This window comes from Phascolarctos cinereus, unplaced genomic scaffold, assembly GCF_003287225.1.
Source record: "Phascolarctos cinereus isolate Bilbo 61053 unplaced genomic scaffold, phaCin_HiC Scaffold_4;HRSCAF=312, whole genome shotgun sequence".
Classification (NCBI taxonomy): domain Eukaryota; kingdom Metazoa; phylum Chordata; class Mammalia; order Diprotodontia; family Phascolarctidae; genus Phascolarctos; species Phascolarctos cinereus.
This window is the reverse complement of record NW_027555847.1, coordinates 60,238,623-60,261,947: the sequence shown is the minus strand read 5'-3', so window position 1 is coordinate 60,261,947 and position 23,325 is coordinate 60,238,623. Positions and strand designations below refer to the sequence as shown.

General features: G+C 49.2%; 1 protein-coding gene across 2 annotated transcripts in view; it reads right to left on the bottom strand.

The window, feature by feature from the left end:
- Window positions 1-23,325, bottom strand: part of PLXNA1 (plexin A1) — a 312,964-nt gene that overhangs the window by 285,346 nt on the left and 4,293 nt on the right. For both annotated transcript variants that reach the window (XM_020981168.2, XM_020981169.2), the window contains exon 2: window positions 6,686-7,936. In XM_020981168.2, the coding sequence (XP_020836827.1) occupies window positions 6,686-7,831 (1,146 nt within the window). In that variant the 5' untranslated portion in view covers window positions 7,832-7,936. The remainder of the gene's footprint in view (window positions 1-6,685; window positions 7,937-23,325) is intronic.

Genomic DNA, 23,325 nt, shown 5'->3' with positions numbered 1-23,325 from the left:
GCCTGAGAGGCAGAGGGAGAGGACCAGGCATTCATTCCAGTACACTCAGGACGCCAGAGCAAAAGAACAGAGATGGGGAGAGACAGAATGCTGACCTGGAGGAAGAGTGGGGCCAGATGGAAGTGCAGAGACAAAAGTAACGAATAAAGATGGGAAAGGTCAGGAAGAGCCAGGTCAGGAAGAGCTTCAGATGATAGAGGGCTAGGGAAACGCTGACGTTCACAGCTAGACTTACACACGAGAAAAATCTTCCTGGTTGAGCAGAGGATGGATGAGATCTGAAGCAAGAGATCAATGAGAAGGCTATTACAGATGAGAGGGGGAGGGCCTGAACTGGAGTGGAGGAGATGGATGAGAGATAGAAACAAGGTTTGGCAACGGTGGGAGGAGTCTGAGATGATGCTGCAGTTAGACGCCTCGGTGACTTGAAGGATGCCGGTGTCCTCAACAGTAATAAGGAAGTTCAGAAGGGAGGAGGATTTGGAGGGAAAAATAAGGAGCTCTGTTCTGGACATGCTGAGTGTGAGATGCTTACAGGATAGGCAGGTTCAAGATGTCCAGAAAGCAGCTGGCGATGCGTGACCAGGGGGGAGAGAAAGGTCTGGGAATCATCTGCATCTAGATGAGAAGCAAACCAGAGCAGCTGATGAGGTCACCAAGGGATAGAGCAGAGAGCGCCAAAAAAAAAAAAGAAGAGGGCCCAGGACCAGTCCTTGGGAGACGCCAACTGAGCAGCCATGACCCGGATAAAGAGTCAGCAAAGGAGACTGAGGACTAAGTGGTCATACGGAGACAAGGACCAGGAGAGAGGAGTGTCACAGAAACCTAGAAAGGAGAGAGCATCCAGGGAAAGGAGGGAATGCGCTGTATCCAAAGGCTTATCATCCCCATTTTACAGATGGTGACACCGAAGCTTTCATTTGCACAGCCAGATTTCAAACCCAACACTAGACTCCAGCTCCAGCATTCTTCCCGAAGGCCAGGCCTCTCAGAGGGCAAATGAAGCAGGAAGCAAAGACAGAAAGGTTCCCCCCTAGGGCCCGAAGCCAAGCCCAAGCAGGCAGAGGCTAGGCAGCTAAGCCAATGACAATCTCGTCTCTTTCCAACCTGACTGAATTGAAAGAAAGATAAAATTGGATTGCCCAGCTCCCCATAAGCCTGCCTGGCCTTCCCCCCGTCAGCCAGCTGCTGCGCCGTCTCTCAGAGGGAAGGCGAGCATCTGCACCATAAGAGACCATCCTCAGACCCACCTATAAGATGCACATTCAACATGCAACATTTCACAAATGGTGGATCGGTGCGCATCGGAGATCCCTCCCAACTCTTAACATTCTATGGTTCAGATTCTGGTGGTGCAATGGATACAGTGCCCAGCCTGAAGTCAGGAAGACTCATCTCGTTGAGTTCAAGTCCAGCATCAGACACTTCCTAGCTGTGTGACCCTACACAAGTCACTTAACTCTGTTTGCCTCCATTTCCTCATCTGTAAAATGAGCTGGAGAAGGAATGGCAAACCATTCCAGGATCTTTGCCAAGAAAACCCCAAATGGGACCATCAAGTATCAGACACGACTGAACGTATTTATCATACTCCCCAACAGAAGGTAAGCTCCTTGAGGGCAGGACTTACTTTCCTTTGGTCTTTACTTCCCAAGGTTCTATCACCTTGTCCCGCACATAACAGATGCTTCATTAATGTTTGCTAAATTGAAAGTTATTTCGTGTTGCAAGGCACAAAGAGCAATGAGAATTCAATTTAACACATTTATTAAGTTCCTATTAGATATACACAATAAATGCACTCTTGCATCTAACAGGCATTTCAGTACAGTGGAAAGAATACTGACTCTGGAATCTAAAGGACCTGGGTTCAAATCCAGTCTCTGATGCCTGCCGCTTGTGGGACCCTGGGCAAAGGGATGAGCCCTCCCTGAGCTTAACTTTCCCCCTCTGTAAAATGGGGAATTTGGCCTACTTGGCCACCAAGGTCCCTTCCCAATACTGTTGAGTCATTCAGTTGTGTCTGACTCTTCCTTCTCTCACTGGGGGTTTTCTCAGCAAAGATGCTGGAGTGGTTTGCCATTTCCCTCTCCAGCTCATTGTCCAGATGAGGAAACTGAGGCAAACAGGGTGAAGTGACTTGCCCAGGGTCACACAGCTAGTGAGTGTCTGAGGCCAGATCCGAACTCAGGTCTTCCTGACTCCAGGTCCAGTCCTCCATCCACTGAGCAACCTTGATGCCCCTCCTGCCCTAGACCCATCATGAAACGATCTGGTCTGTCTCTCCCCAGCTGTGTTTGGCAAAAGTTGGTGCTCTAGAAATCATGGCTGCAAGGCTCTGGATCCTAGGAATACATTTCCCTTTAAAATATTAAATGTGAAATTATGTATGTAACAAAAATACTTACTACATGTGGCAAATTTTTTCAGCATGAAAACAGGCTTCATTTACTCTATTGTACTCCAAAATTTCCCACCCACTCCTTTATCCCTCCCCCACAGACCAGCATTCAATGGATCCCATCAACATATTTTAAGTCCCAAAGTGTTCCCAACTCAGCTTGGGAAACACTGCTCCATCCCTAGGCCCTTCGTTCTACAGGGGTAGAAAATGAAGTCGAGTCACAAGGGGACTGGATACCAGCCTATGGCCTTCCAGAAAGGGACTTCCAACATCATCCAGCCCAACCCCCATGTCTTACAGACAAGGAAACTGAGGCCTTAGGTGACTCAGCCAGTCAGATATTTATGAAGCACCTACTATGTGCAGGACACTGTGCTGAACCCTGAGGATGCAAAAAGAGGCAAAAGACAGCCGCTGCCTTCAAGGAGCTTACAATGCAACAGCAAACAAATACGTACAAACAAGCTACGTGCAGGAAAAAGGGGAAATCATCACAAGAGCGAAGTCACTAGAATTAAGGGGACCTAGACAGGGCTTCCGGAGAAGACGGGATTTTACGTGGGCCTTGACGGTTAAGTGATGCCAGGTCACCTACGCCCCTCCCCTGAGGGTCTCTCTTCAACCCTCTTTCTCTCTCTAGGAGCCCTCTGCCCAGTTTTTGTTTGAGGTCCTCTCCCGAGGCAGAAGAACAGGGGGTCAAGCCCCAGGGGAGGGACCCCTGGCTCTGCTCCGGCCAGCCCAGCCCTGCCCTGCCCCATCCTGCATACCAAGGGCCCAGAGGGAGCAGCAGCGGAAGGGCTCGGCCTCAGGCCGCCCAAGTGTAATCTCAGCTCTCTTTAATCCACCGTCACTGAGCAGTTCTCTGGACCGTGTTATTAACAGTTCTGTGATCTGCCAGCTGATCGCCTCCTGCCTGTCCCCTCCCACTGAGATGTGGGAAGGGGCCTGTGGGAACACACACCCAGGGGCTCAGGCTCAGTGGAAACCAGGAATGGGGGAGGGGGGCTCTCATACAACAAGCTTGGGGAAGGGGGGGTGGAGCAGTGGATAAGGACGGAGCAGGGGAAATGGAGAGAACGGGGAGACAACCAGCCCATGGGTTCTCAGGCCTCTGCCCAGGCAGTTTCTGGCCTCAAACCCCAGAATCCTGGAGTCTACTGACAATTAAGGTTAATTGGATGAGTCAGCAAGGAAAAAACATCAAAGGAGAGTGTGAGCTCCCAGGGCCTAGGAGAAAAAAGGCAGAGGAGGGAGGTCCCTAGAGCCTGCAGGGCCAGGCTGGGCAGAAGGGGTAGGGGCAGGTGACCAGAGCTAGCAGGTACCTGTCTGTTAATATCTCTGTCTCTCTGTCTCCCCCTCCCCCTCACTTTTCTCCCTCCTCCTTCTCTCTCCCTTTCTCTTCTCTCTCCCTCCCTCTCTTCCCCTCTCTCTCTCTCTTTCTCCTCTCTCTGTCTCTCTCTCGTCTGTCTGTCTCTCTCTCTGCCTCTCTCTCTCTTTCTCTTCCTCTCTTTCTCTCTGTCTCTGTCTCTCTTTCTCCTTGTCTCTCTGTCTCTGTCTCTCTCTTTCTCTTCGTCTCTCTCTCAGCTCCCTGGCCATCATCCCTTGGTCCTCACATAGAAATGAATGACTTCCATGCCAGAAGGGACCTTAGAGAGACACATATCCCTCATCACCCCAGACCACTTCACTCCCTACCCCTTCTGCAGACAACAAAATTCAAGCCCGGAGGGGACAGTGACTTGTTCACAGCTACACAGGAAGGTGGTAGCAGAGTCAGAAGGAGAATGGGGTTTCCTGCTTCTGACATGACTGCACCATATAAGCCCATAAGGCATGTCATCAGTGGGCTACCTCCGTTCCCACCCACTTTGGTCAGAGTTCCCATAAAGGACCAACTGGTTGCCTCAGAGGGCAATGCAGCATCCCTGGGCCTCCCCACACCCTCCATTCCCAGGCCGCCACTCTCACAGAAATATGTTGTCATTCACTCATTTCAGACTCTCTGTGACCCGCTTCTCTAGCTTGTTTTACAGAGGAGGAAACACAAACAAGGAAACTGAGGTAAACAGGGTTAAGTGACTTGCCCAGGGTCACACACCTAGTAAGTGTCTGAGGCCAGATCTGAACTCAGGTCCTCCTGACTCCAGGCCCAGCACTGCCCTTCACATAAATGTAGCTTCCTCCCTTTATAAGAACAGAAACTCCTTGAGGGCAGGGCCTTCGCACTTTGCTCTGTGTGTTAAGTGCTCAAGAGTGCTCTTCCACTCATTTTCTTCATCCATACATTCTCCAGCCAAAGATGGCCAACTTTCCACACCCCTAAACACACCACTCATTAGCCTTTGAGGGGTCCTTGCTCAAGACCTTCTGAAACAGCTACATGCTCTTTCAGTCAGTCAATAAACATTTATTAAGCCCCTGCTATGTGCCAAAGTATTGGGCAAGGGCTTGGTTGATAAAATGCTTGATTTGGAAGTCAGCAAGGCCCAAGTGCAAATCCTAACTCAGGCCTCACTAGCTGTGTAAACTGGGCAAGTCACCTACCGACTTCTCAGTGCCTCAGTTTTCCAGATTTGTCAAATTAGGGAGTTGGCCCCTAAGGGTCCCTCCAGCATTAAACCTGCGATGGTGTGGAATCCCACCCTATTCCCAGGAGCTCCTTCAGGACAGGCTCCATGGCTTGTCCATCTCTGTAGACCCCTGACAAGCGGCAAGAGAGGCGATGTGGGGAAGCAGACAGAGGAGGACACACTGACTCATACTAGCTCTAAGGGCCCCAGGCAGTTCTTTGAGACTGAAAGTTACAGAGGAGGAGCTGACGCATCAGGAGATGGAGTTTCTCCACACGGATGAAATCACTAGTCCCACAGAAAAAGCAAAACAGCACTGAGGAGCACACGGCACTGAGAAGGTGCTTCGCAAATTCATCTATTAGGCTGAATCAACTCGACTGCCTCAGTTTATCCCTAGAAACTCTGTGAGAACAAATAGGAGGATTATTGTCCTCATTTTGCAGATGAGAAAACTGAGGCTCAGAAAAAGGAAATGAGGGGCCCTCCCTCACAAAGTGAGCCAGGGGTCACCAGGTCTCCAGATGCCCAGTCCAAGGCTCTTCCCATTGGATAACAGTTTTCTATGTATATGTTAAATTCCCCCCTGCTAGACTGTAAACTTCTTGAGAGCAGGAACAGGCTTATCTACACAGAGTCCTGCATACAGTAAGCAATTAATACACGTATAAATTAAATCATTAATTCATAATAATTCATTATTTAGGGCATATATTCATGTTTTCTAGAATGAACCGAGTTGACAAGACTTCATGACTGAATGAATGTAGGGTATGAAGTAGAGAGAGAAGTCAGCGATGATTAGCAAAGAAAAGCAATGATTATTAAAGTCTGCCTGAGTGGCCCGACTGTCCAACCAAACTGATCTCATTTTCTTTTTACGAAAGGGTGCCCCTATCTGTTAATCAGGAGAAAGGAACAGCTATTGTGCCCCGGCTGCCTCATGTCTTAGAGAGTAACCCCCTTGAAGGCAGGGCTGTGTGCTTGTCTCCTAAGGCAGATTTGGTTGTTGCAAAATACCTGGGAGTCTCTTACATATTTGGCACAGAAGGATATTCTGCCATTTCAGCCCCCTCTCTCCCTGCCCACCCCTCAGTCAGCTCGGAGCTCCCCCACAGGGCTCTCCACGTAACACCCACCCAGCTGGCCCTGCCCCTTGAGCTCGGCCCCCAAGGCCGGTAAGCATCCAAACCCTGGCTCAGCCAGCCTGGCCTGGCCCACACTTGTAAAGTCCCATATAAAGAAAGAGATGCAGGAACATAAAACGTCGCAGCTGCCTGAGGCCTCGGACATCACCCAGTCCTGCACCAGCACGTCATAAAGGGGACAAGGGAGGCCCAAAGGAAGGGAAATAAGCCGCCCACGGTCCGCATCAGCAGAATGGGGATCTGAGCCTTGATCCTCCAGCTTCAGATGCAGGGCTCTCTCTGCGGCAACGACTACAAAATGGCTCACTATCTGTTGTCTTGTTCTGGGGACGCTGAGACAGGACCTGCCCGGGGACACACAGACAGTGCCAAAGGTAGGACCCAGGTCTCTGGGTCTCAGGAGCCACCTGTCTACCTTGCTGTCCACAGAGTAGAGGTTTAATAATTGCTGAATTGAGTTCAACTGTGCCGAGTTACCCTTCTCAGGCCCCTTTCACCCCCACCACAGGGGAAGCCTCAGTGGGGAAGGGTCCTCTCCCACCCAGCTCCATCCCCTCACTCACCGAGTTGATGCAGCCCAGCTCCTTGTTCAGGAGCCAGGGCAGGGAGAGCTTGCCCTCCCCCCGGTAACACGACTGGATCCTCTCCTTAATCTTGTCCTTGATCTTCTTGAGGGTGAAGAGGCAGAGGACAGACTCCTTGGGCGGCTTGACCCGGTTCTTCTGACCCTGGGCGAACACGGTGAAGAGCACGTCCTCCCCCTCGGACACGCCGAGCTGGCGGGCCAGGGCCTTGCCTGGCTTGCTCAGGTAGGCATCCTGCACCAGGCGGTACTCAACGCCACCCTGCACGCAGCCGATGGGGAACTCCACATAGGAATAGAACTTGGGGTCGTCCACGCAGAGGCGGACGATCTTGGAGGTGAAGAACTGCTCGCCCGTGGAGTCGGGCGAGGTCAGCTGAGTGTCCAGCTGCAGGGTCAGGTAGTAGACAAACTGCTCACTGCTGAAGCTGTAGATGTAGTAGATGTCAAAGGCTGGGAACTTGGACAGGGTGTCCGAGGGGATCTTGAGCTGGGACGATACGAACTCATCCTGGTAGACGAAGCCGAACATCTCCGCGTTCTCCTCATTCTCCATCAGCTTGCGGCTGGACAGGGTGGGGAAGTACTCAGACTTGCCGTCGATGGGGGTGCCGATGAAGAGCTTGTCATGCCCGCCGGGGACCTCGATGAGCACGCCAGACATGGTGCCCGACTCGTTGACGCTGGACAGGTAGTGTTCCTTGCGGTGATGAGGCTCGCCCAGCTTGAAGAGGTCATCGAGACGCAGGAACTGGCAGATGCCCTGGGAGGTGCTCCCACAGGCGATGAGCCGGTTGGCAGCATAGTCCACCAGGAGAAGCTTGTTAACATTGTTGGTGGTCACCAGCCCGTGGGGGCAGGACTGGACGCTGGGTGGCGGGTAGCACTTCTCATTGTCATCTACGGGGCCCGTGACATGGGTCCGCAGCAGGGTCAGATTGCTTGAGAGCTTGTAGATGCGATTGACGGCCCCCACATACACCTCTCCTGTCTTGCTGTGGACAACCAGGTGGGTCAAACTCCAGTCACTCACCGGGAAGGTCCGGAAGTGGGGTTCAGCGCTCCTGGCCACCACCCACACTCCCCCCAGCAGCAGGAGGGCCCAGGGACAGATGGCTGTACACATGGCAGCAGTTGGAGGGGGGGAGGGGAGGCAAGTGGTCCAATAACCTCTCAGATCCTTCAGGGCTCCACATCTAGGGGGTTATGGAAACAGCCAGCCTGGTTAACCCTGCAAAGGAAGAGAAAGAAATGGATGAGAATGACCATTAGATCATGCACTAGTGGGGAGATCTGAGAAGGTGACTAGGGGGACATTCCCCAACACAAGGTAGATTTTCAAAGGAGACCAGAGCTGAAAGCAGCCAGAAACACAATCCATGAGGCCTTCATTTATCCACCTCTAGGCCAAGGGCTGGCTCCCCCTAAGTTGGTACCTCCCCTCACCCTGGGCCAAACTCCATCTACATTCAGTCTTGTACATGTAAAAGCATGCTGTCACTATACTAACCCCCCACCTGAATTCTGTGCTCTAACATTCTATGTTCTAAGATCCCAGCCCACCACAGAACGTTCTAAGGAATCTTCCAATTCTAACATTCTTCCACATCTAACATTCAAGGTACTTGGGTCCCTTCCAGCTCTGACACCCTGTGATTGGCACAGGGAGAGGCCAGGGGCAGGGAGACTGGCTAAGCCGTTAATGCAGCAACCTAGGCAAGAGGTTATGCAGACTGAGACCAGGGAAGGAAGGAATCTACAGGGAAAAGCAGAGCTTCTTCCAAAGACATCTCCGCTTGCTCTGAGTTGCCTATCATATCTGATGGGGTGAGTCCCAGCTGGGCTTGGCCAAGAGCCAAGAAGGAAAGCCATCCACTAAGATCCCCTAGAGTGGGCACACCTGCCTCCCATTCCCCATAGAAGACCCAAAGCAACAGCCACCATCGAGCTGGAAGAGGTACGGGAGTCCGAGATACCGACATCCCTAATGATGTCATCACTCCACATCCACTTAGCCCCCTCGGGGTTGGTGGCTGGGAGGGCAGGGGGTGCGGGAACCAGAGCCGGCCCATCCTACCCCTCCCAGGCCAAGCTGTGGCAAGCAGCAAACATGGCCGCCATGCATTCCCCCATACACACACACCCCCTCCATCCTCTAAGAACCTCTCGGGCAGACAGGCTGGCTCAGAGCCCAGGCCCAAAGCCGTCCTGGTTAAACAAACACAAAACCAGCACAAAGGAGACAGCGTTAATGTTGCCTCCCAAGCCACACAAACAGGGGCTAAAAATACATTTCTTTCTCCCAGGCAAGGTATGCCCCAGAGCCTCAGGCCTCTGAATAGGAAGGGGTCCTAAGAAGGAAGGGATGCCCTAGGAAAAAACAAATAAACCTGGCTGTCTATGAGCAATTAGCCAACCTGAGCAAGTGATGTGTGTATGCACATGCAAATATACTTGCAAACACGTCCATGTGCTGGCATGAATCTACACGTATATGTACACTGTGGGCCAGCACATGTATGTGTGGGTTTAAGTGTACAAAGGATCCTAGGATTTAGAAGTAGAAAGGACCTTAGGGACGGATGATCTTGTACCACTCACTCATTTTACTGGTTAAGTGACTTGCTTAGGGCCACAAGATAAGGAAAAGATCAGAGCTGGAATCTGAACCCACTCCCTTTGATTCCAGACTCTACCAGTGGGGAGGGAGGGGGAGGGGGAGTCATGACCTTGTTTGTGTCCTGGGCCCTTTGGATCTGGGGAAGCCTATGGACCCCTCCTCAGAATACTGTTTCTAGATGTATAAAATAAATTACATAGGTTTACAAAGGAAGCTGATTATACTGAAATACATTTATCCAGATAATTTTTAAAAACAGGTTCCCGAAGCATAGGTAAAAAGTCCCTGCACAAAGAGATCCTTGGGTGGGGGAACTTTGCATATATTTTCAGATGTTTTCAATATATTGATTGTTTTTTCCTGATTTTTTTCCTCCCTCTTTTTTTCCTTTAAAAATATTATTTGTTATGTGGGATGCCTCTCTGGGAGGAGAGAGGGAAGAGGAAAATGGGAAGAGTGCTAGCAATGTAAATGACGAAAGATTATTTGTTTTTTAAAGAACCTTGCACTGTGAGACCATGCTGTCCAAACTCAGTGCCCTGACTGGATGCTCTTTGAGGGGCCAGGAAGCTTCCTCCTCTTTTATTCCCCAAAAGTCCCAACACCATCAGCATCTCCAGCGGGCCATAGACTTAGCCCAGAGCCTGGCTCACGCACCCCTCTCCAACACGAGGCCTTTCCTGACCCCTACCCCCACCCCAACCAGCGCTTCTACCAACTCCTGACTTCCCCATGACTGGCATTTCCTTTGTTCATGGTTCATATCTATGTATACGTGCACACACTGTTTCCCAGGTCCTGAGGGCAAGCACTGTCTGGTTTTTGTCTATGTATCTATACCATCCTCAAGCAGGTGCCTGGCACACAGTAATATTAATACAAGCTTGCTAAACTGAACCAAATTGAAAGGAACTCAACTAAATTGGCCCACATTCATGGATACAGCCTTTGAGAACCTGGGGTTTTTCTGTGATTAAAAAAGAAAGCTGAAACTCAGCACATAATCGATGTGATTCTTCCTCTCTACACACATGAAGCTGAACACAGATGATCCCCTCCACCTGCACAGGAGCTTGGACAAGCCTGTGAGCCTCTGGGATGGAGGAGGAAGGACCAAAGGACCTGAGGATCCAGGGACATGTCTTATTCAAAGGAAGGGAAGATGGAATCCTTCCAACCCTGAACCCATCTGACTTCATGTGACTCATGAAAGTCATGACTTTGGGGATTCCCCCACAGTGCTGAGCACCCTGGGAACTCCAGGCCGGGAAAGGCTGCAGGCCTGCCACCCCAAAGGATCCAGGATCAGACTGACTCTCCCCCTCTGCTTGGGGTGACATTAATCCCAATGGCCATAAGGGGCAAGGCCCTCCTGGGTCTCCATCTTGGGGATGGGCTGCACTGGGGTGGTCATGCTCTCCCGCTTTGTCCTCTTTGTGAGCCTCAGAGGCATCTAGTGAGTGCAACGTCTCATCTTGAGGCCGAAGAATTTGGCCTCAAGGTCACACAGGTAATGAGACTTGGAAGCAAGATCTGAATCCAGGTCCTCCAACACCAGGACAGAGTACTTTCCACTGTCCTAGTGCTCAGGTGAGCAGCCTTGCCTGTAATAAGGTGGGGGAGGTGAAAATCCAGCTAAAGACAAAGAGGAAGGGGGAGGGGAAGGAGGAAAGAACAGCTGTCACTATGGGAAAAAACCCAGTACCTAACACAATTCTGCTTAGCATCCAAAGTGCATGTAATAAGGTGGGTATTCCACCGAGAGCATCCGCCTGGGAGTCACAAGAAATGGGTTCTGGTCCCACCTCAGTCACAGAAGCACTGATGACCCTGGGACAGGTCAAATCCCCTCTCTGGAATTTGAATTTGCCTGACTGACCGTAAAGGTCCCCTGGGGGGGGGTGACTGTATGAGTCACAGCTCCACTCCTCTCCAGGCAGTCCTGAGAGCAGTTTCCACACTCCTCTACGCTCAGTGAGAAATGCTTAATAATGTACATCATCAGCTGACATGTGGCGAAAGGGAAGGAACAGGGAGCAACTTGAGGAAGTGGAAGCCTTGGAAAGCCCCTTCCTCCATCCTCACCTAAGAGGGAAACACAAGAGGGTGAAGCCCCAAAGCCCCCAACACCAAGTCCCATCCTCAAAATCACAGCTCCCCAGGGAAAGCCCCTGGGGAAAATGTGTCTGTTCTAATGTCAGAGGCATCTCAAGCGTCTTGACCTACCAGCTCCAAGACACAGGGATAAAAACACAAAATTCCAATTGTGGCTGTTCCTCTTTTCATGAGCACATCTGGAAACTGGAAACAACCAACACAGAAGCAGGAGCCACCCCCCCCCCACTGGGCTTTGGGGAAGCCCATAATATAGGTGTGGATACGAGCATTTGTGTGTGCATAAGCAAGTGTGTTTAAGTCACGAGGTCAACAGTCCCCCCTCACAGCCGGGGAAGGGGAGGAGCAGAGGAGGAAGACAAGGGTGTCAAGACGGACAACCCCCAGACAAAGGACATGACCTGCATCAGCTGTGGTGAGAGGAGAAGTGAGAAAAAAAATCTCCAAGTCCACAGATCACTTCCTTTTCTGCACGGGTCTAGTTACATCCTGGCAAACTGGGGATGGAAGATGGGGTGGGGAGCTTCTTGGGGGCTCCCTGCAAGGAAGGACGGGCTAATATTCCAACCCTTCAACAATTAAAGGGTCGTAGAACATTACAGCTGTAGGAGCCTTAGAATGTAGAACCTTAGAGCTAAAAGGAGCCTTAATTAGCACAGTGCATGGCACACAGTAGGCACTTATGGACTGACTGAATGCCAGAGTAAAGGGCTCTTGGAATATTGGTGGACTCTGGAGGGCCCCTTAGAACACAGAAGATCAATGCTGGAAAGGATTTCAGAGCTAGAAGGAGTCTTAGAACACCAGAACAAAGCTGAGAGGGACCTCAGAACAGTGTCAGAGGGGAAAGGGACCTGGGAACAAGAGTATTAGAAGTGGCCGTGACAGGCGAGAAGAATTCCTAATTCAGGAGAGGGAGCTCCAAGGCTTACCGAGTATTATCCTTGGGAAGCAGGTGGTGTCATGCATCCCCTTTTTCACAGAATCTCACAGTCAGAAGAAACCTCATCAGCCTGGAATCTTCACTATGAACAACACGATGACCCACTTGGTCTCCAATCACTACTAGGAAACACCCAATGAGGGATGGTGGTCCCTTCGACTTTTCAAAGTGTTTCTTGAAATGAAGCCTTGGTTTTACCGATGTGGAAACTGAGACTTAGAAAAGTTAAGTAACTTACTCAAGACCACACAGTTAATTCGTGTTATAGCTGGGGTTCAAACCCAGATCTTATGACTCTAGGTCTGATCCTCTTTCCAAAATACCACTGATTCATCATGCCATGCTTGGCCAGAGTCAACCAAACAGACCAGGGCTGCTTCTTCAAGGATTAGCAAACTATCCCAGCTGAAAGGGATTTGAGACTAGAACACTGTGCCCAGAGAGATCTCAGAACAGAGACGGAGCCAGGAAGGCTCTTGGAACTAAAAATGTCAGAGCTGGGAGGTGTTTCAGATCATCAAATGTTCAGTGATGAAACACTAAGAGCGGGATGGATGCCTTCAAGACCACACAGTCCAAGGGACTCCTTGCCTGCTCAACCAGAGATTTCTTTTAAGCCAAAATAAACAAATGAGTTTGTACCTGTTTGTTGACTCACCTCATTAACAGGAAAATGCCTTGGCACAAACAGAGCTCAAGCCTAAAGCTCTCATGCTATCCCCACACACACACCCAGCTAGAAACCTCCAAGGGGCCCCACTTGGGGCTCCTCTCTGAAAAAGTGCATTGGGACTGAAGTCAAAACCTTGGGCTCTAACCCCAGTTTGGCTACTTGCTACCAATGAGATCTTGGCCAAGATCTTTCCTCTCTCTGGGCCTCATTTTCACTCCTCGGTAAAAATGGAAGACCTGCCTCAGTTGCCTCATTGTAAAATCATGTTGAGTTCTTAACCCGATGTCTGTCAAATTGCTTTTGTTTTGTTTTTAATGTCTTGATAATTGTATATCAATATCATTGATTTCTTTTGTAATCGTCTAGTTTTTATTTTATGCACTTCATAACATTTCAGAGGAGGGGTCCGCAAGACTCACCAGGGTACCCAAGAGGGTCCATGATACAAACCCTTGGACTCGATGGCCTTTGAGGGCCCAGTCAGCTCTAAGTCCTCCGATCCTGGTGACTGGCCTCATTTCCCAGCTTTCTCTGGCATAACAGCCTTCAAGAATCCAGAGTCACCTCCCCAACAGAATGAGGCACTAGCACACAATCTCCAAGAAGACTAACTTGGTTGGATTAAAAATTTAAAATGTGCCAAGTCTCTCTGACACTAATTGAAGTATGTAGGGACATAAAAGGCATAGCTTCAAAAAGTTATCATCTACAAATATTAAAAGAAAACTCCTGACCCAACCTAGTCCAAACCACTCTATAACAGCAAAGAAGGAAAGTGGAGCTCAAAGTCTCCAGGGTAAGCTGGTGGCAGTGCCAGGGCCAGAAAGCCTCACCTCTGAACTCACTGTCCAGGGCTCTAGACCATGCTGGCCCTGGTCTAACCTTAAACAAAGGAAGGAAAAAAGCATTTATTAAGGGCTTACTATGTGCCAGTCACTGTGTGAATTCACTTTATGAATATTATGTCATTTATCCTCAAAACAACCCTGGGAAGTATTATTATGATCCTCATTTTACAGATGAGGAAACTGAGGCAAACTAGTAAAGTCACTTGTCCATACAGCTAATAAGTACTAGAGAATGGATTTGAATTTAGGCCTTCCTGACTTTAGGCCCGGAACTCTAGTCACTGTGACACCTAGCTACCTCTAAATCCCAGTGGAGGGGAGGGAAGGGGTGCAGCTAGGTTGTGCAGTATATAGAGCACCAGCCCTGGAATCAGGAAGAGCTGAGTTCACTTGACACTTACCAGCTGTGTGACCCTGGGCAAGTCACTTAACCCTATTGCCTAGCCAAAAAAAATTCCAGGCAGGGGAAATAGTTATGTGCTAATTCTATTAATACTGATGGTTCCCCATTGGGCGGAAGTGACCATGAACGCTAAGTTAGGGTATAATACTGAAAAGATAACAGGACATATGTTAAAAAGCCACAAAATGACGTTTGGTCAGTAGGGTAATAAGGGTAAAGCCATACTGGGGAATAGATGGCCCTAAGTCATCCACACATTTTTACCCTTGCCCCTTATATCTAAGGCCATGTTTGTGTGGGAGACATCTGACTAAGGTCAGGTCAGGGCTCATACAGGAGCCCAACCTGCGGCGAGGGTTAGGGGTCCGTTTAGAGCCACAGAACAAAGTAAAAATGACCAGCCCACAAAAAACTTAAACCTATAATAGATGATGGTTTTGCTACACTTTGACCTAATTTACAGATGAAGAAACTGTGGCCCAGACAAGTTAAGCAATCTGCCCAAGGTCACGAAGAAGCCAGGACATCGGCTCTTCCTTAGAAGGAAGTAGAGGCTCCTGCCTCCATCACCAGCAGAAGCTGGCTGACCTCTTGCCTCTTGCAGGGAAATGTTATTTAGGATGCTGCTGTTTTGGGGCATAAAGGAGTAGGATGTTAAATGTTTAACCACAGGCTCTCCAGAAAAATGTAAGTAGGCTTTCCAAGTAACCTGCATAATTAACATTTCTTCCATCACTTTCTTAAGTCCTGATAATCAATGAGACAGCAGACCAAGCTCTGATTTGTGGTGTTTGCCATTTCCAACATGTAAATGCTCACATGAAAATTTCATGACCCTGGGGGTACAGACTAGACCAGAGCTGCCTCGGAGGTCCCTCTGGCCCTGAAGGACTGGGAATCCCTGATTCACGCAGCTGGGATTCCAAGCTGACCAGTGGCACAAGAGTCACACCTTGAAGAACTAAAATGATTTTTACTCCTCCCCCTCCCAGCCTGCACTCCTCAGCACTTAGCACACAATTACCCCCTTCAGTGGTCATACCACACAAGGGCGTATGAATCCATCTCCTCAATCCAACAGGGAAGCCCGAGGGAAGATGCCTATCCTCACCTGTGAAGTGAGGAGGCTAGCCTGGACCGGCCCGAGGTCCCTTCTGGGTCTCGGGCTAAGAGCCCATAATAATCTCTTTCCATTCCATTCTCTGACAACTCCTGGCATAGAGCAGAGTACACAGGAAGCCTGCACTCCTCACCTCCCCCAGGCCAGACCTCCACTCGAGTACTGGGTCCAGTTCTGGGCTCCACATTTTTAGAAGGATATTGACACCTGGAGTCTAGCCAGAGGATGACAGCTAAGATGAGCAGAGGACCAAAAACCTTCTCACATGAGGATCAGCTGAAGGAACCAGGCACAGTCAGGCTGGTGAAAAGAAGACTTCGATGGGATATGATAACCGTCCTCCAGTGTCTGAAGGATGATGCTGAGGGGCTTGGCCCCAGAAGAAAGAACTAGGCAGATTGGGTGGACGTTACAGGATGGCAGACAGGATATAAAAGAAAGGTGAGATGTGTTCTGCTTGGCCCCAGAGAACAGAACCAGGCACCATCAGAAGTTACAGAGCAGCATATTTGGGCTAAAATCTAAAGATGAACCTTTGCACTTCCCTAAAATGGGAGATACTGTCTAATTAGGTAGTAAGTTCCCTGGCACTGCAAGTATGTGAACCAAGGCTAAAGGCCCACCCATCAGAGATGCTACAAAAAGGTTTCCTAGACCATAAAAGGGATGAGCCTTCCCAAAGCTACCGTTCTGTGAAGTGCCTTCTCTGGCTGAGGACTGATGGGTGACAGGCAGCATTAGTCACCACCCTCAGTCCCTGGAAGCCTCCGGACCCCACGGGAAGGGTGGGAGGGTAAAAGGGAGATATCCCACCAGGGCTCTGCTGGCAAGATTCTTTGGCCTTCTTCTGGCTCCAGCACAGAGAGCTCAAACTGTGAAAACAAGCTTCTCTGGGGCTGGCATTGTGGATGGGGGCTTAACGTTGGTGAACTCCAAAGAAAACATGAATCACTCAACGTTTATCAGTTCAAAACAGGCCTACAATTAACAAGGGGTGGGTTTTTTTTTCCTCCTACAGTATAATTATATACATCTTAATGCAATTACCATCCCTGTATTTTGTATATTAAATAGTAGGCAAATGGAGTGAGGAAGAGGCTTCTCAAACTTCCTCTCCTTCCCTCCCTCCACAACTGGAGTCCCCTCCTCCCTTGGCTAGGGATTCCTGAAATAACTGAGCCTAGTCCTGCTTGGTGGGGGGTTTGTCTTCACAGTGTCACTGCTTTGGTCAGTCAATACACATTTATCAAGCACCTCCTATGTGACACTGTGTAAACCCAAGGCAAAGATGGTCCTTGCCCTTACAGGAGCTCAATCTAATGGAACTGGAAGGTCCTCTAGCCCAGCTCCTTCTATTTGCACGTGAAAAAATCAGGTCTCCAAGAGGTGAAATGATTTGGCCAAGGTTATCACAATAGTAAGGGGCAGAGCTAGGATTCAAACTCAGGCCTTCAACGATCTTCCCACTGAACCACAGGGCCTCTTTGCAAATAGGGAAGAGTAAACACCCAGGAGGGACAGTCTGGGTGTGAGAGGAAGGAAGAGGGAGACAGGAAGGGGACAAAGAGACTTGGGACTACGAAGAGGCAGCAGGGTGTGCTGAAAGGTCACTGCCCCTGGGGCTGGAGAGGCCTGGGGCCAAGTCCCAGCTCTGAATCTTAGGAGCTACCTAACTCTGAGCCTCATCGTCATCTATAAAATGGGGAGGATGACACTTGCTTTACCTACCTCTCCTAGGAATGTGGTTAGGAAGCATTCACAGATTATAAAGTACCAAGTGTGAGGGTTATTACAAATAACATTAAATACATAAGTAACATTTTCCTTTTTTGTCTTTAAAAATATGGTTTGTTACGTGGGATGGTTCTCTGGGAAAGGAGAAAGGAGAGATAGTAGGAGACGTTATGGTGATGTAATTAAGGCAGGGAGAGGGAGAGATGGGAGGTCTAACTCCCCCCCCCAGAAGAATTCCAAAAGAAGGAATTGGGAGGGTGGGCTTAGGGAGGAGGTCAGCTGCAGGGTAATCTGTCCAGAGCCAGAGTTTCTGACCCCCTCCAGCTGGTGTCAGAAAAGAAAGCACTGGAAGGCGCTGGAAAGACAAGAGGAGGATGTCATGCTGGAATGAAAGCAAGTTTGGGGATTTCCTTCCTCACCAACTCCCCTCACTTGTGACTCTGAATAAGCCCCAGGCTGTGGGGAACCATCCACCCTAAGGAAATCCTTATCCCCTGACCCAAATTCTGCACTGTGTGTGACCTGCCAAGGAGGCCCAAATAAGATGGTAGCAGGGGCCTCAGACCTACCACTGGGTCCCCAAGAACAAGGCACTTCACCGGAGCCTCAGTTTCTTCATCCGTCAGCCAGGGATAATAACATTCCTACCAGATGGTATCTCACAGAGTCACTGGAAAGATCAAGATAACCTATGCAAAGGACTTTGTAAATTATCAAGTACTCTATAAATGTCAGCCATTAATATTATTATTACTGGTGTGAGTTATTAGGCAGTTGAAACGGTGACCTTTTAAGGCCCAAGCTGGATGCTTCCTCTTCTTTCCATGAATGCCCAGATGGGAAGGCTGAGCTCAGCTAAAGGCAGCTAGCTTCCAGGCCTGACCGTTGCTCTAAGCTGGCTGGTCACTCACTCCACAGATAAGGGCCATCCCCACTGGCCTTTGTCAAAGAAGCAAGGGATGGATAAACGCTCAGGTCCCTTCCACGTCTGACGTTCTACATTCTAAGGTCTCTTTTAGCTCTGACAGTTTTTTAGACAAGACGTGGGATTTCCCCGTAGCATGCACAGGGTACTCCCAGTGTGAAAACTCCCTCTTCTCAGGGAACAGGGGCAATCGCTCTGCAACTTTATAATCTTAAGAGTTGCCGGGGGAACTAAGAAGTTAGGCGACTTACCCAGGGTCACCCAGGCCTTCTGACTTTGAGGCTGCCTCTCCCATGGGCCCTCTTTATAGTTCTTACATAACTAATGAAAGAAGATTTCCCAGCCTTCATACTTCATTCCCAGGACTGTTCAAAAATTTTAGTGGCTCCTCACAGAACTATAACTCTAGAGCTAGGAAGGTACCCAGTGGTCACCTAGTCCAACTGCTTCATGTTACAGATGAGAAAACTGAGGCCAAGAGTGATTCAGTGATTTGTCCAAGGTCTCATGGATAAAAAGCAGCAAAGCTAGAATTCAAACCTGGGTCCTCTGACTTCAAAATCCAATGCTTTCTCCAGGCACTAAGTACACTGTCTTCCCTGTGCTGAATTAAATACAGACCCCTTAGCCGAGCGTTCAAGGCCTTCTATCACCTAGCTCTGACATTCCTTCCCAGTCTGTACATACTACGCCCTTCACACTCCAACCACCCTGGACTGCTCCCTGCTTCCCAATTTTCCTCAGTCATCTTCAAGGCGCCTCTCTACCTGACAGCCAACCCTTACAAGATCAGAGAAAGTATTCGAGAGTCTAAAACTAGCAAAATCACATATCACGACAACAGCGGAGAATCTTAGAAATAACCTTAGCCAACCTCCTCGCTTTACAGATGAAGAAACCCAAAATCAGCGCAAGTCTTTGGATTGTTCTTCTTTTTTTTTTTTTTGGTGAGGCAATCGGGGTTAAGTGACTTACCCAAGGTCACTTTGGATTGTTCTTATTCCTGATGCCAAGGCTTTGCTCAGGCTGGGCCTCATGCCCCTCCATCTCTACCTGCTGAAATCCTACCAGACCTTGGAGATCCAGTTCAAAAGTCACCTCCTTTAGGAGAGCTGCTAATTCCCTTCTGTCCCCAATGTCTTCCCAAAGCTGGTCACGAATTCACCACAGTGTTTGGGACCACCTGCACCCATTCCTTAACACCAAATCCTAACCCTCCTGCTTAGTACCCCTGTGACACCTTGGGTAAGTCATTAGCTCTCTCTAGGTCTCCATATCAAACTGATCTGTATATGTAACAGGCTAAATGATTCATGATCCCTTCCCACCCTAAATCCCAGGATGCTATGAACCGAGCCTGTGCTAAAGAATGAGCCTCTTTCTGGAGAGTGGGGAAACCAGTCTTATTTCTCTTGGTAACTAAGCCCTTCATATCAGGATGACACACACCTCCACTTGACCTTATCCCACGTATGAAGCGACCTGCCGACCATCACCTACACAAACAGCTGCTCGGGAGATGTTTGCTGGGGGACCAAACTTGTGGGAGAAGGTAAAAACCTACAGTTTGCTGGGTGTTGATCACACACACATGCTCAAGCACACACACACACACACACACACACACACACACACACACACACACACACACACCCACGGCTGTTTAGAAACCAAGCCACCTGGGCTGTTTCCTCTTTACAAATGAAGCAGTGCCAACCTCAGAAATCCAATTTCCAGTCGGAGGAGGGAGCCCCAAAGAAAACACAGGGATGGGATCAGAGTGCTTCCACTCTGGCAGGACAAGTTAGTCCAACGGGAAGGACCCTCTCTAAGAAGGGCCACCACCTGCTCCTGGCTCTATGGTATTAGAATGAGCCAGCCTCGGTTTGATCATCTGGAGAAAGAAAGTGTCTTTCCTAGCCTCGATCTGAATGGGAATCCCTAGAGGGCAGGGACCCTGCCTCCTCACATCCACAGACATTCAGGGCACAGGACAGAGAATTCTAAGACCCAGACCCTGACCTCCAGCTGTCCTACCAGGAGGGGATACAAGACCTACCGCAAGAGGTCTAATGTGCCGTAGCACAACAGGAGAGAAGCTAAGTATTAGGAAGATGTCCACTGGCTATGTAGTCAGAGGCCGTGGGCTCGAATCCCATCTCCAACGCTCACTACCAGTGGGACCTTGGTAAGTCACTTAACCACTCCCTGGGACTCAGTTTCCTCATCTTCAAAATAAAGGGTCCCTTCCAGCCCTATGATCAATAGGACTTCCATCTATGGACATCGCCTGGAGCTATGATCCTTTCATCTGCGATCCTATCACAGGGAGTTAAAAGACCTGGGTTTGAGCTTAGCTGTGTGGCTCAATCAAGTCATGACCTCTCTGACTTTAGTCTCCTTAATTTTCAAATGGTGATAAACAGACACCCTCCCCCCACGACCTACTTCTTAGGGTACTGTGAGTAAATAACTGTAAACTGTGCCACACAAAAAGTCATCTTCGAATACCAGTAACTCACATTTACACAGTGCTTCAAGTTTCACAAAGCCTCTTCTCCACAACTGTGCAACAGACCACTATTATCTCCATTTTACAGATAAAGAAACTGAGGCCTATGGTCCTAAGATCATTATCATTTAGTCATTCAGTGAGGTCAGCCCCCATGTACCATAGCACAGCAATACTGTCCACAGGGTTTTCTCAGCAAAGATACTGGAATGGCTTGCCATTTCCTTCTCCTAGGTCACACAGCTAGTAAATGTCTTAGGCCACATTTGAACTCAGGTCTCCCTGACTCCAGGCTCATTGCTCTATCACTGAGCCACCTAGCTGCCTCCTGGGCAAACAGAGGTTAAGTGATTTGCCCAGGGTCACACAGCTAGGGTCTGCGGCTAGATTTGAACTCAGGCCTTCCTGACTCCAGGCTCATTGCTCTATCACTGAGCCACCTAGCTGACCATAAATTTAGAACTAGAAAGGACCTTAGAGGCCATGTGGTCACTACATGACAGCCAGGATTTAAATCTAGGTGTCCTGACACCTCAACCATCTCCTTTTCCTCCAGGCTGTGGTCTCACAATCCTCCACAATCATTCCCCCCCCCCCCATGCCTCATCACGACATGCAGGTCACATGCAAGGCCAAGAAAGGCCCCTATATCTCATCACAGGAGCAACCAGAAGAGAAGCCCACAAGCAGAAGGAGGACCACCATGCGAAGAATTGGTAGAAGGATGGGGAGCCATCTCAGTAGAGGATACAGTGGATAGATCCCAGGGCCTCAAGTCAGGTAGACTTGGACTCAAATATGGCCTTAGACACTGACTAGCTGTGTGACCTAGGGCAAGTCACCTCACCTCAGCTGGCCTCAGTTTCCTCAACTATAAAATGGTCATAATAACCCCTCCCTTCCAGGGCTGTTGTCAAGATAAAGGGAGACAATATTTGTCAAGAGCTTTGTGAACCTTAAAGAACTATGTAAATGTTAACTATTATGATTATTATTATTAATTAGCAGAGTTACCCACACCAAGGAAATCACAGATCCTTAAAGTACCACTGACAATAAAAGCTAGAGGAATCCCAAGGATGCTGCGAGTTGGAAGCCCTCCAGAGGGACTGGGGCGGATTGGTTTTTTGTCCCTGTATTCCCCAGGGCTGCCCTGCCCAGGGTCTCCCCATGTAACAGGCACTTGATAAATGGCTGAATCATTGTGGCCTGGAAGGATTTCAGGTTGGCCTTGGAAGATGGCTGGACGTGGGTAAAAGCAGAAAGGAAAGATAAGAACCTCCCAGAGAAGGAAAATGGGACAAGCCCTCTTCTCTCCCTGTGTCCCCTACAGCAACCTCACCTCATCGTTCAGTACACACATGATGAATTAGCCTGAGCTGGGACCAGCACAGGCCAGAGAAGGATGCCTGTGCTCACCAAACCTGGAGTAACCCAGAGAGAGCTCCACACTGAGAGTCAGGAAACCTGGACTCTGTGTCCATCTCCATCACTAGCTAGCAAGCCACCCAATTCCACCAACTGTTCTGGGATGTGTGAATACTGTACCACCTACACGTTCCCTTTGAAAATCTCCCTCCAAATCCAGACCTTTCTTACAGGACACCAGATCTGGATGTAAACCTCAAGACCCAGAGGAAGTGACTAGAACAAGGTCACACAAAGATTTAGCTACAATGTCAGGATTAGAACTCAGATCTTCTGATACCTAATCCCAGCCTCCTCCTACTACACACCAGGCTATCTCCTTTGTGCTAAGGGACCAAAAAAGCCCCAATAAAAATAATTCTCCAATCTTCATTTATGAACTGTCAGTGGTAGCCTGGCAAGGCTACTAGTCCCCAGACCCCTTCCTTATCCCATGTCCCCCCCAAAAAAAAATTTTTTTAATTCAACAAACAAACACATTTAGATGGAAGAGGTGCCTGTGTTTACCTGGGTATGGACAATAGCCCTACTGTCTATACCACACCAAGAATACCAGGATATTTCTGGCGCCTATCGACAGAGGCGGCGTAATTTCAGCCTATTCAGACAGGGATCTGATTTTGATTTGCTTTGATTTCCGGCTCATTTCAAAATTGCTGCTAAAAAACCGACAGGCTCAGAATATCTCCCAGAGCCTCCGGGGAGATCTCACTGACATCCACACTGATTCCTACAGCAGGTTTCCAAAGACTTTGAAGATCTTTCCTTCTTTCGCTTGAGGGGGATGTGTGTGTGTGTGTGTGTGTGTGTGTGTGTGTGTGTGTGTGCGCGCGCACACGCTCGCTCGTGTGTCTATTTCTCCACAAAGCCTTCAGCAGCTTTCACAAATGGGCAGGATGATCTGGGAAGGCTGGATGCCTGGGTAACAAACACCCACTCTACTACCCAAAGGGCCACAGCATCTTGGACTTCATAGATGCCTAAGATTTCAGAGCCGTTAGGGTCCTTAGAACAAAGAATGTCACAGCTGGGAGAGATCTTACAACAGAGACCGTCACAGCTGGAAAGGGCTTTAGGACATGGGATATCAATTGGAAGAGACTTAAGAAAACAGACTATCCTAGAGGGAAGGGACCTTAGAACACAGAATACACAGCTGGAGAGGACCTTAGTATACAGGACTGTCACATCTGGAAGAGACCTTAAAAGTCATCTTCTCTTAAAACCCCTCATTTTTCAAAGAAAGAAACTCGGAAAGTCACAAAGTAATCTGTCCCAAGGTCACACCAGCTAATTAGT